General features: G+C 44.8%; 1 protein-coding gene and 1 long non-coding RNA gene across 25 annotated transcripts in view; one reads left to right on the top strand and one right to left on the bottom strand.

Annotated features, from left to right (window-relative positions):
- Positions 1–12,629, bottom strand: part of LOC130523562 (NACHT, LRR and PYD domains-containing protein 12-like) — a 669,815-nt gene that overhangs the window by 526,451 nt on the left and 130,735 nt on the right. For 13 of the 24 annotated variants that reach the window (XM_057028881.1, XM_057028880.1, XM_057028882.1 and 10 more), the window contains 3 exons: positions 3,451–3,618; positions 2,735–2,848; positions 933–1,046 (listed from right to left, as the gene is read on the bottom strand). In XM_057028881.1, coding sequence (XP_056884861.1) covers positions 933–1,046; positions 2,735–2,848; positions 3,451–3,618 — 396 coding nt within the window. Of the gene's footprint in view, positions 1–932; positions 1,047–2,734; positions 2,849–3,450; positions 3,619–4,017; positions 4,818–5,096; positions 5,350–12,629 lie in introns of those variants that run through there. The other 11 variants (XM_057028898.1, XM_057028897.1, XM_057028896.1 and 8 more) reach the window with 7 other exon arrangements.
- LOC130523627 (uncharacterized) overlaps positions 1–12,629 on the top strand; it is an 82,028-nt gene that overhangs the window by 41,358 nt on the left and 28,041 nt on the right. The gene's annotated exons all lie outside the window — the stretch shown is intronic.

Here is a 12,629-nt window from a genome sequence, read left to right as displayed (position 1 = left end):
CAGGTCGGCGGTCTGCAGTTCAGTTCTCCGTTTCTTTTCACCCTCGGGAGAGGAGGAATCTCCAATGGAAGCAGACCGTTTCTGATACCTGTCAAAAATGGGAATAGTGGTTATACATGTCTACTGGGCGTTAGCAACGCCTAAGAAAGGCTGCGTTCACTTCTACTTTCAGTTTGCTCTGACAGTTGAAGATTGAATGAACACTGAGCAAAAAATATAAAGTTATTTACGTTCTAACAAGCTCGTTTAGTTGGAGAAAAGTGTATTTGATTTAAGTGTTTAGTGGCTTTTCCTCATTGTGAATTTATGTTAAAAATAAAAGTGCCAAATCAGGAATATAAACTCATAGAATAGAACAAAAGTTCTCCATTTATGCTCCAAATACAGTCGTCTGGTCTCTGAAACTGATCATTAAATAGCACAGAGGTCACGCGTATTCAAAAGCTTATTTCAACCATTTAGAAATGACTGATATTGTTGTCTATGGGTTTATTAGAACCAGGAGCCTTATAAATAGACTTTTTAATGAATTTTCATGACATGTGGTGGAACAGTGTGGCAGAACAAGCTGCACAGACCTGCCATGTCTTACCCATCCGTATCTAAATGGAGAGCTGGAGCACTCTGCAATGATGGATATTGTTGGGAAACTTTAAAATATATGCCTAGGAATTTTTGTGAGATGATGTTAACCCATGTAGGAGAAATGACCAGTTAAAAACACAAGCAATTTTCAGTTTTAAAAGATTTACCACACTAAAATTAACATGGGAGTTAATGGGAGCGAACGCCTGACATGTTGGTGCACCGTTTCATTTTAAGGACCTGATGAATTTCATTTTCACGATAGTAGAGGCTAATACCTACAAAATGATGTTTTGTATGGTTGTGAAATGTTCTAAGGCAGAGTTATGTGGTTCAGAAAACCTTACTTTAAAGGTGAGCCTTGAGGTCCAATACCGAAATCTAAAGGGTCGACTTTGGAGTGGTCACTCTTCAGGGACACACAGCTGGGCACTGTGGACTCTGCTCTGTCCTCGTCCATCCTGAGGAAACATCAGAAATAGTGATGAGACTGTGATGAAGGTAAATAATCTGTAGAGGTTGTAGTTCAATAATCCCAATTCGCTGCATTTTTATCAAACAGGAACATTTCAGATCAGGGGGCCCCCCTGTTCTTCCCAATCACACCTCTCCAGGTCACACTGTCATTGCCAACGTGAGCATTGAAGTCACCCAGGAGGAGGAGGGAGCCCCCAGGAGGAGCATTCTCCAGCACTCCCTCTAAGGACTCCAAAAAGGGTGGATACATTGAACTGCTGTTTGGGCCATAGGCACAAACAACAGTCAGGATCCGTCCCCCCACCCGAAGGCGAAGGGAGGCTACCCTCTCATCCACCGGGGTAAACTCCAATATCCCGGCACTGAGCCGGGGAGCAACCAGAATTGCCACCCCTGCCCGTCGCCTCTCACCATCGGCAACTCCAGAGTGGTAGAGAGTCCAACCCCTCTCGAGTAGACTGGTTCCAGAGCCCTTGCTGTGCGTCGAGGTGAGGCCGACTATATCTAGTCGGAACTTCTCAACCTCGCACACCAGCTCAGGCTCCTTTCCCACCAGAGAGGTGACATTCCATGTCCCTAGAGCCAGTTTATGCAGCCGGGGATCAGACCGCCAAGGTCCCTGCCTTCGGCCGCTACCCAACACACAATGCACCCGACCCCCCCTGGCCCCTCCTGCAGGTGGTGAGCCCACGGGAAGGGGGTTCCATGTTGCCTCTTCGGGCTGCGCCGGCCGGACTCCCTGGGCAGAGGTCCGGCCACCAGGCGCTCGCCAACGTGCCCCACCCCCAGGCCTGGCTCCAGGAGGGGGCCCCAGTGACCCGCATCCGGGCAAGGGAAATTTGGCACCAAGAATCTTTTTCATCATTGGGGGTCCTGGGCTACGCTTTGTCTGGTCCCTCACCTAGGACCTGTTTGCCATGGGTGGCCCTACGAGGGTCATAAAGCCCCAGACAACGGAGCTCCTAGGATCATTGGGACAGGCAAACCCCTCCACCACGATAAGGTGGTAGCCCAGGAGGGTATTGGACTTCTGTGCTCATCTCAGATTGTCCATAACAAACACCTTGTTCAGGCATAAAGGCGTCCACATGTGCACTTGGCACCAGGATCGATGATCGACTTTGTGGTCGCGTCATCGGATTTGCAGCCGCATGTTCTGGACACTCGGGTGAAGAGAGGGGCGGAGCTGTCAACTGATCACCACCTGGTGGTGAGTTGGCTCTGTTGGTGGGGAAGGATGCCGGACAGACGCCTGGCGGAGTCCCCTGTCAGAAGGAGCTTCAACTCACACCTCCGGGAGAGCTTTGACCATGTCCCGGGGGAGGCGGGGGACATCCGTATCTAAATGGAGAGCTGTAGCACTCTGCAATGATGGATATTGTTGGGAAACTTTAAAATATATGCCTAGGAATTTTTGTGAGATGATGTTAACCCATGTAGGAGAAATGACCAGTTAAAAACACAAGCAATTTTCAGTTTTAAAAGATTTACCACACTAAAATTAACATGGGAGTTAATGGGAGCGAACGCCTGACATGTTGGTGCACCGTTTCATTTTAAGGACCTGATGAATTTCATTTTTCACGATAGTAGAGGCTAATACCCACAAAATTATGTTTTGTATGGTTGTGAAATGTTCTAAGGCAGAGTTATGTGGTTCAGAAAACCTTACTTTAAAGGTGAGCCTTGAGGTCCAATACCGAAATCTAAAGGGTCGACTTTGGAGTGGTCACTCTTCAGGGACACCCAGCTGGGCACTGTGGACTCTGCTCTGTCCTCGTCCATCCTGAGGAAACATCAGAAATAGTGATGAGACTGTGATGAAGGTAAATAATCTGGAGAGGTTGGAGTTAAATAATCCCAATTCACTGCATTTTTATCAAACAGGAACATTTCTAATCCATTCTGGATAACAACTGAATCAATAAATCAATGATGTCTCTGTATAATTTTCATGTTTTCAGAGTTTAAGCTGCTTTTTTAACTGTTCCCTGCAGTGAGAAAAGAACTGGCACCTTTTCCAGCCCCTCATCCTGCAGCACTGAATGTGCTCTAAAGTTCTTTCCAGAGCAAACGTCTCTGCACTTGCAGCAACATGTTGTAGTCATGGATCCGTGAGGAGAACCAGATACAGGAAACGCCCCGACTTTGATCCCAAAACCCAACTGGTGGCCAACGGTGGTCCGGGAATGACGGGGACGCTGGTCCATCGGCCCGACAACACTGGTTTTCCACAGGCCAACATGGTGAAAGGACTGTGCACCGTTTCATTTTAAAGAGCTGATGAATTTCATTTTTCACGATAGTGGAGGCTAATACCCACAAAATGATGTTTTGTGTGGTTGTGAAATGTTCTAAGGCAGAGTTATGTGGTTCAGAAAACCTTACTTTAAAGGTGAGCCTTGAGGTCCAATACTGAAGTTGAAAGGGTGCTCTTTGGACCATTCGCTCTTCATGGACACACAGCTGGGCACTACGGACTTTGCTCTCTCTTCCTCTTCCATCACACATTCGCTCATTTTTAAATGTGAGTCTAAATGGTTAAGCAGGAACAGTCTGCTGACACAGAAAAGAAGGTTAAAGAACATGATTCTCAGTATGAAGACAAGCAGAGGTCTGTCCAATGACGTATTGTCGGCTCATTCACATCAAAATCTATTATATGATGTCACCCTGTACATCATACAGGCCACATATATATTGGAAAAAAGTTTTGGGACATCTTAAAAGTTTACACCATGTTAAACATAAAATAGTTGTGGAAAAAATGTTTCTCCTGGGTGTTTCACAAGGTGCGGTGGCATTAGATGGACGCACACAAATACAAATTAAATCATTTTTTATCTGGTTATGGTTTACAAGAAAACCTAAATTCTTTCAAGATGTCAGTTCTCAACATTAAATTCAACACTAAGATGAGAATGCATTCAAAACTAAACAGAAATAAGTCATCACATCATCAAAGTGGGTCAAATGCAGCATCATCTTCTGTCATCTCAGACAGGATTCCAAGAAGAGGATCTTCATTTTCAACAACGCACCTTGACATCTCATCATGGCTCGTCTGTCAGATTACAACAGCTTTTTTGATCAGGCGCATCATGTTTCTCACGAACACATGATGGTGCTGGAAAAAACATTTGTAGCCTGACCTAGAGGTCAAAACTCTGCATGGCGTGCACAGCTACTAGTTGCAGCTGGTGGTTGTGGCGGAGGAGATCCCAAACATATCTAGCAAGCTTGTTTTGGAGCAGAGCTTGTCCACCACCTCTGACCCCACTCATCACAGAAGTCCCACCATATCCATGGCCAGGTGTGTTGGCAGCATTGGAGCCAGCCTCAGGAAAAAGGTGTGTCAATATCTCAGAAGTGATGATCAAGTTGCCACGACCCAACAGAAGTCAAGCAACCCAACATGCTGAATAGAATAGATGACACACAGCAAAGGGCAAAAAACACCCAAATCTGCTCAGACTAATCTCATCTGACCACATGTACAGGACCACAAATATGAAAACACCATGGGTTTAGGTTTCCTTTCGTTTTCTTGACTGCTTCATTCAAAACAGAACACATTTCATAAATCCATAATAACAAATTCATATTCCACAAAGACCCAGTTGTTAAAACAATAAAATGGAATGCCTTGATCTCTCCCTCTTTACATACTCTCCTTTTTTAAATAAAGGATTGATTGTCCCCCTGGTGGAGGGACAAAGAGAGGAGGCTAAAACTGTCGCGTTTGTGTCCCTCTTTCGGTGGATTGTTCCACTAACTGTAAATAATATTGTCGACTTATTGTGAGTATTAAAATGTGCTTCCTCAACCTCTAAAATGTTGGCTCAGGGTTAGCGGAAAACGCAGTTAGAGGAAACACGCTACAAAGTTTGATCATCCGTCACAACATTCCCGTCGACCAGCCGCAATGTGCGTCCGAAACACGCGCACGCTCATTGCGCACACGCAGTTATTAAGCCGCATCTCGCAGCGGAACATTGATTCGAGACGACAGCAGTGAAAGAACCAAATGCTACCTGAATATTAGAGGTTTTCCATCAGGGCTCGGTCACTCAGGATGGAGCCCGAACTTTCACTTTCGCTTCTTCTTCCTCTACACGTCACGTGTTTGTGGTTGGATCGCGTCATATCCAGCACAGGCGCCTCTCTTCAGAACAATTTGGTCCACGTTTTAACTGAAATACTGGGAAACAACTGGAGTTCGTCTGACAGATGTTCGTTTTTGGGTGCGGAATCAAACTGTGTCAACGTTTTGATCTATAGGATCCCCTCTGGTTCAAAGTGCCCCTATAGGATATTGACAGTACTGACCTTTTGGGGGCTGCACACACCTCTTAATTGTGGCTGCACCAACGGAGCTGATCCAGTTGTCATCAGCTGGCCAGTCTGACTCCAGCTCATTAGGGGAAATTTGCTGATCTGGAGGAGAAGCTTTCAAAACTTGACGGGCTGGGGGGAAAATGACTGTAATTTTGGAATCAGCGTGCCAATTTGATTTTTAATCAGAATAATTTAGAATAATTTCAACAGGATATTTTCAAATTGTTCCCCAGTGTAACTTCACCTGAAATTGTGGACTCCAGAATATCACCATTAAATCCATTAAATGTTCAAATAAGAACACAAGATCAACTGCTGAACCAGTGCAATTTATTTTTAACGTGTTAATCTCCACAAAGAAAGAAAAACCACAAACAACAAGTTTATAGTGGTCCAGTAATGCGCTATAGTCATACACCAGTACAGTTAACAATAACTCATGTTTTCCACCTGCTTTTCCATCTTCAGTGGGAATAATCCAGGGCGTTCTGGGCTTGAACAAAGGTATTAAAAGCTGGCTGAATGTCTGAGGTGACTGAAGGACACACTTGGGCTTTTCTCAATAGAGAAGGGGCACGGCACAGTGCAGCAGGTTCTCATCTTTAAATTTACAGTATTCATGGGAGATTTATTTGGTCATTTTGCTTCTTTTTATTTCCTATTTCCCACATTTATTCATAGTTTTTATTAGATTGCAATAAATCCTATAACATTTAACAGATTGACTAAAGTCAAATGACCTGCGGTTCCCACCGATAGCCGTCATTCTGATGGGTTTTTGCTGGCTGCAGCTGAAATATTCCAATGCTCCATGTCACAGAGACACTAAATACTAAACCCTAAAGATTCTGAAGGCATGATGTCAAATAGTAACGTATAATACAGACATTTGAAGAGACAATTAAGAGAATGTTTTCATGCTTCTAAGAGTGGCCGAGGAGCCATTTAGAACTTTATAAAGATGCATTGTGTGATACCAGGAACTAATTTAACTTCAAGGCGAAGCTGCTTCTGCTTTGTCGACCATCGACTGATCTCCTGAAAGTCCACCAGTGCTTTTTAAAAACTGAATTTTTCATCTATGGAGGGAGTAGACGGCAGATGTTTCCACAGATGCTCTTCACCAGTGGTCAGTGAGTGATGCAGCAGATGAGTGGGAGTTGACTGGCTCCAACCAGCTACTGTCTCAATGTCTCCAGCCCATAGTCTGGATTCTCTACGAGATCAGACAGGAGCTTCACTCCTGAACCCTGCAGCTGGTTCTGACTCAGGTCCAGTTTTCTGAGATGGGAGGGATTGGACCTCAGCGCCGAGGCCAGAGAGCCACAGCTGATCTCTGATAAGCTGCAGCGCATTAATCTAAATAAAGAAGGGAAACTTTTATAAGGTTATAAGTGAAACCAGTATTAATCTGAAAGGTTAATCAAAGGCATGATCTGTAAATATTTAATTTAGTTACAGGTTAAAAAATGATAGTAATATGTAATTACCACAATTCCAACCTCTCAGGTTTGCACTGTTCCAGAGGAGAATATATATTGTTCTGGCCCTCACTCTTCCCAGGTTCTCCCACCTCTTTCCCTCCCATCTCATCATGGAGATCCATCTCACCTGTGGCTCATCTTTAAAGGCACAACCTGTCTTAGATGACTTCCTGTCTCCCTCACCATCTCCCTCCTCGTTGGCTGGTGTCTACCAGGCACCCTCACCTAGTTTTGTCTAATTTTGGTTACCATCTGTCGGCTCTTTCATTGTCCTTAAATCAATTTATCATGAATAAGTGGTCCCCGTGTGGCCCTCCCTCCTGAAGGAACTGGGCACAACACACACACTCAGAAAGTGTGAGGACCCTCGGATGGAATAATGGACATTTTTGAGAATGGTGTTTACCCCAGAGTTTCCAGTCGGCAGTTTGGAAAGTGGAGAAAACCACAGAGCAGCTTCACTCCTGGATCCTTCAGCTGTTCTTACTCAGGTCCAGTTCTCTGAGATGGGAGGGATTGGACCTCAGCGCCGAGGCCAGAGAGCCACAGCTGATCTCTGATAAACTGCAGTCAATCAACCTGAAAAATGCAGGATGAGGTTATACGGTGCAGGTCTGCATGTTATCTGCGTCAGTACTAAACCTACGTTAGTTCTTAGTTGGGTCAGACCTGAATTCACGATATTACAAGGAATTTTTTTTATGTGGTGCATCACAGCAGTGTTGAGAACAGCCTCACTTCACCATCTTAGCAGCTGGTATATAGGTAGAAAAATGAAGACTGACCTGAGCCTCTCCAGTTTACAGTTTGGACTCTCCAGTCCAGAACAGAGCCGCTTCACTCCTGAATCCTGCAACGTGTTGATGCTCAGGTCCAGAACCCTCAGATGGGAGAGGTTGGACTTCAGAGCTGAGGCCACAGAATCACAGCTGGTCTCTGATAAACTGCAGCTCCTTAGTCTAAAATAACAATTATTTTGAGAGAAGACAAATAAAAATCAACATGTACCAGAGCAAAACACAGCTTACAAGCAACAAACCTCTGGTCCTGCACCGGCTTATCTGCCGTATGTTCCTATTTTGGGTTCTTTCAGGGCGGTTGGACAAGATCTACAGCGTATGTAAAGTGTGTGTAGGTCAAAATACCTTCCAAGTTTGTGAGACCACATTTCTCAATAGCACTCAACTCTTGTCAGGAGTTGGGACAAAGCGACCCACTCCTGACAGCTTGTGGGCGATGCTGCAGCGACCCTGCAATCCCTACACTCTCTGGTGAAACCAAATCAAAGGTTTTAGACACTGCTGGATGCTGGAAGGGTGGCTATAGTCTGGACGCATCGTTCCCCTGACTGCACATTTCTCCAACAATGATTGGCAGCTGGTGTCACTTGTTCTCCAGATGAGAGAAGGAAAGAGAGCCCCCCCACAGTGTGTTTGATTGCCCCACTGCAAGCTCAATGCTGCCAGAAAACATTGCAGGAGCATCAATTCCCCTCAGGGCATCAACAAGGACCTCAGGAAAAGGTGCAGCTGCCACCTACTAGAGACAAGCACACTGAGCTGAGATTCAAAGCCCTCTCCTCCCAAGAGAAGAGCTTGTTTGTTGGAGGCTCTTCTGGGCGATACCTGGTGCCACAGCTCCAGCTCAGCCCGTCTCTGGAGCTGAGGTGGAGCTTAGCAAGTTTCATGGTTCTCCACCACTTCCTCTCGCTGAGGACCTTCTCAGCTGGTGGTTTCTGCTCCACCTTCCAAGTTGAGCAGGTGATACTTCTGCATTCCTGCCACCAGGTCTCTGCAGAAAGAGTCTTCTCTACTGTTTTATATTAGATTGTAGAAAATTAGGATTTTTGGTTGATGTCTGAGATGTTGTTGACTAAGAGCAGGTTTTTCTTTAATACCATAGAAAGATTCGATGAGAAGAGCAAATGTATTATTTTATGAGCTACTTCCACTACTATTATATACACATACTTCCATATTGTCTTAGATTGCAAGCTGCATTTATTGCATCGTTCATAGAAAGTCATATTTGTGAGGAGAAAAACTCCAATAAGGTCATTTTCTTTAATGACCATTACAACAGAAGGAGGCGATGAACAAACAGATTTATATAAAAATTTGTGAAAACTTATGGATGGAAACCTTTTTAAAATGGTTGCATTGTGTAGAATCGGTGTAGAATCAACTTGTTGACTTCTGATTTGGACTCCAATGGAAGTGAGGTGCAACAATTGTGGATGCTGAAAGCTTCAGATCTTCATGAAGGTTTCTGTGGTTGGACTGACCTGCTGCCCCTTTAAGAGGGAGGCAGGTTTGGGCTTCTGGCTGGAATGAAGCCACCTAAGATGAGAATGACTGCAGGCTTTCGGTACCAAGGTTTAACAGGGTGCTCACTTCACACTTGGGCTTTTCTCTTTTTTGGGATGGCTTTTCTCAGTAGAGAAGGGGCATGGCACACTGCAGCATCTTTCTTTTTGGGTTTTCTAGTTTTCCTTCTGATCTTTAAAAGACAGGAAGAACCATTTTTGATTGGTCTGAATGTTTGGGCGGTTTGTGGCCAGCCTAAAATAAACAAGACAAATCTACAACTGATACTTCCTTTCTAGTCATTGATGACCATCCTCACATGGGACAGATTTCCACAACCAATTTAATACTGCAAATCTGTCCTGTGTGGTCTTTTTTCTGAGAACTGTAACACTACGTTTATAACAAAGATCAAACATGGAAACAGTTATTGTCTAACTAGTTACACCTGGGAAAGTACTGGATCATCTCTGACTGACCTGAGAGTCTCCAGCTCACAGAGAGGATCCTGGAGAGCACCACAGAGCAGCTTCACTCCTGGATCCTTCAGCTGGTCTCAACTCAGGTCCAGAACCCTCAGATGGGAGGGATGGACCTCAGCGCCGAGGCCAGAGAGTCACAGCTGATCTCTGATAAACTGCAGTGTGACAGCCTGGAAAAGGAATAAATGGGGCAAATAAAAACACATTTCTAAATCTGAAAATGAAGAGAAAAGCAGAAAATGTAAAGAAATTTAGAAAAGACCAACAGAGGCCTCCTGACCTGAGCGTCTCCAGTCTGCAGTTTGGATGCATCATTGCAGAAGACAGTAACTTTACTCTGGCATCTGTCAGGCTTTGGTTCCATCTTAAGCTCAGCTCCCGTAGATGAGAAGGGTTTGACGTCATTGCTGAGGCCACAACTTCACAATGACTCATTGAAAGAAAACTACCAGGCAGTCTGTTGTGTATGAAACAAAAATAATGAGTCAAACTTTGGGATTTCTCATCAACTTATCTGAGAATCTACCTCAACACAAATGTAGCTCATTTCCTGGAAAAGCTAAATTCAACACCGTAGAGCAACAGTTTGAACGACCATCAGATCTGAAATGCAACTGAATTATTCTCAACATTTGTCTTATTTTAGAACAGCTCATAATTACTCAATATTTAAAATGATTATAGCAAATGGTTTAAAGAAACGTGCATCTTTTTATCTGTCTATCGGCTCTTTGGATATTTTGCATTTCATACAATTTGTACGATGGTGCGTCAAGTCTTAATTCAGCGATCCGATCGATGACATCAGAGTCTCTGGTTGCATCGATTGCCCTCAGCTTCTGTTATATCTGCCTGTTTCCCTTCAAATCATTTTCACTGCACCTTTTGTTGCTAGTGATGAAGTTGCCACCTAACGGGTGTGGAAAGGTCAAACAACTTTGTGGGTCACATAAAGGCTCCAAACGGAACCGCCACAAAGACCTAAAACACCCATTTAAACCAACGAGGCCGGCTGTTTTTACGTTGAACAAATGAAGCAAAATAGTCACGTGTCATTAGTTAAAATGTGTTTTTCTGTTGTTTGAATACGATGTATACAAACAAACAAAAGTTATTTAATGACATGACAGTCATTTCATGATAGTCAGTTAACTTGTGGCTCCTATTATTCCTGCCTTATGTTGGTTTGTCTGGATTGACCTTTGAACTTATATCCAGCCAGTGTTGAACATTTCTGGATGAATTGTTGTTGTTTTAATTTATGGACGCTGCAATGGAGATAAAGAATTGAAGGAATGACCACTGGAGGGGGTATTGCTACCTGACATGATCCACTCACTTGATTTAAACGCCGATGTCCGGCCCTAAAAATCTTTACTTACACGAACTTCCTGCAGTTCCTCACAGCTGGAATCAGGCGACGTCGTCCCTCCACTGAGGTGTTGTACTGCAGCAGGTTCAGCTCATCCAGAACCTCCTCTGACATCTGCAGCAGGTAGGCCAGAGCTGAACAGTGGATCTCTGACAGTTCCTCTTTGATATCTCCCCTGACTTCAGGAACTCTTGGATCTCCTGATGGACTGACTGATCCTTCATCTCCATCAGACAGTGGAAGATGTTGATGCTTCTGTCTGGGGAGATTTCATAACTGTTCTCCTCCTTCAGGTTGTTGAGGACCTTCTGGATGGTTTCTGGGTGGCTGTTCCTCTGATCCAACAGTCCACCCAAGATCCTCTGATTGGACTCCAGAGAGAGACCATGAAGGAAGCGAACAAACAAGTCCAGGTGGCCATTTTCACTTTTGAGAGATTTCATTAGTGCTCTCCTGAGGAAGTCATCAAGAGATTTGACTGGATCGTTATTATACAACCCAGCAAACCAGTAAACGTCCTTTGGTTCAGAATATTTTAGGAACTGACTTATAACCGCTGTGTCTTTCCTGGTGTAACGGTGGAACATGTAGACGGCAGCCAGAAACTCCTGAATGCTCAGATGAACAAAGCAGTAGACTGATTTCTGGAAGATCACACTCTCTCTTTTGAAGATCTCTGTACAAACTCCTGAGTACACCGACACCTCGGAGACGTCCAGTCCACATCGCTCCAGGTCTTCTGAGTAGAACATGATGTTTCCTTTCTCCAGATGTTCAAACGCCAGCCGACCCAACTTCAGAAGGAGTTCTTTATCAGCCTCAGTCAGTTCCTCTGGTCTCTGCTTTCCTCCATACTTCTGCTTCTTCCTCTTTATCTGAACCATCAGGAAGTGTGAGTAGAGGTCAGTCAGGGTTTGGGGCAGCTCTCCTCTCTGGTCTCTGGTCATCATGTCCTCCAGAACTATAGCAGTGATCCAGCAGAAAACTGGGATCAGACACATGATGTGGAGGCTCCTGGAGGCCTTGATGTGTGAGATGATTCTCTTGGACAGATCTTCATCACTGAACCTCCTCCTGAAGTACTCCTCCTTCTGGGAGTCAGTGAAGCCTCGTACTTCTGTGATCCTGTCAACACACGAGGGAGGAATCTGATAGGCTGCTGCAGGTCTGGAGGTGATCCAGATGAGAGCTGAGGGAAGCAGGTTCCCCTGGATGAGGTTCACCAGGAGCACGCCAACGGACGATACTTGTGTGACATCAGAGATGACCTGATGCTTGTTGAAACCCAGTGAAAATCTGCTTTCATCCAGGCCATCAAAGATGAACAGAAGTTTCCAGACAGTCAGATCTTCTGCTCTGATCTTCTGTAATGTTGGATGGAAAACATGAAGCAGTGAGAGAAGACTGTGCTGCTCATCTCTGATCAAGTTCAGCTCCCTGCATGAGAGCGGAAGCACCAGACTGATGTCTTGGTTCTCCAAACCTTCTGCCCAGTCCAGACTGAACTTCTGCACTGAGAAGGTTTTTCCAACGCCGGCAACACCGTTGGTCAGAACCACTCTGATGTGTTTCTGTTGCTCAGATA

The sequence above is a fragment of the Takifugu flavidus genome, chromosome 4 (assembly GCF_003711565.1).
Source record: "Takifugu flavidus isolate HTHZ2018 chromosome 4, ASM371156v2, whole genome shotgun sequence".
Lineage (NCBI taxonomy): Eukaryota > Metazoa > Chordata > Actinopteri > Tetraodontiformes > Tetraodontidae > Takifugu > Takifugu flavidus.
Note: the sequence above shows the minus strand (reverse complement) of the source record. Positions and strands in the feature narration are given on the sequence as shown.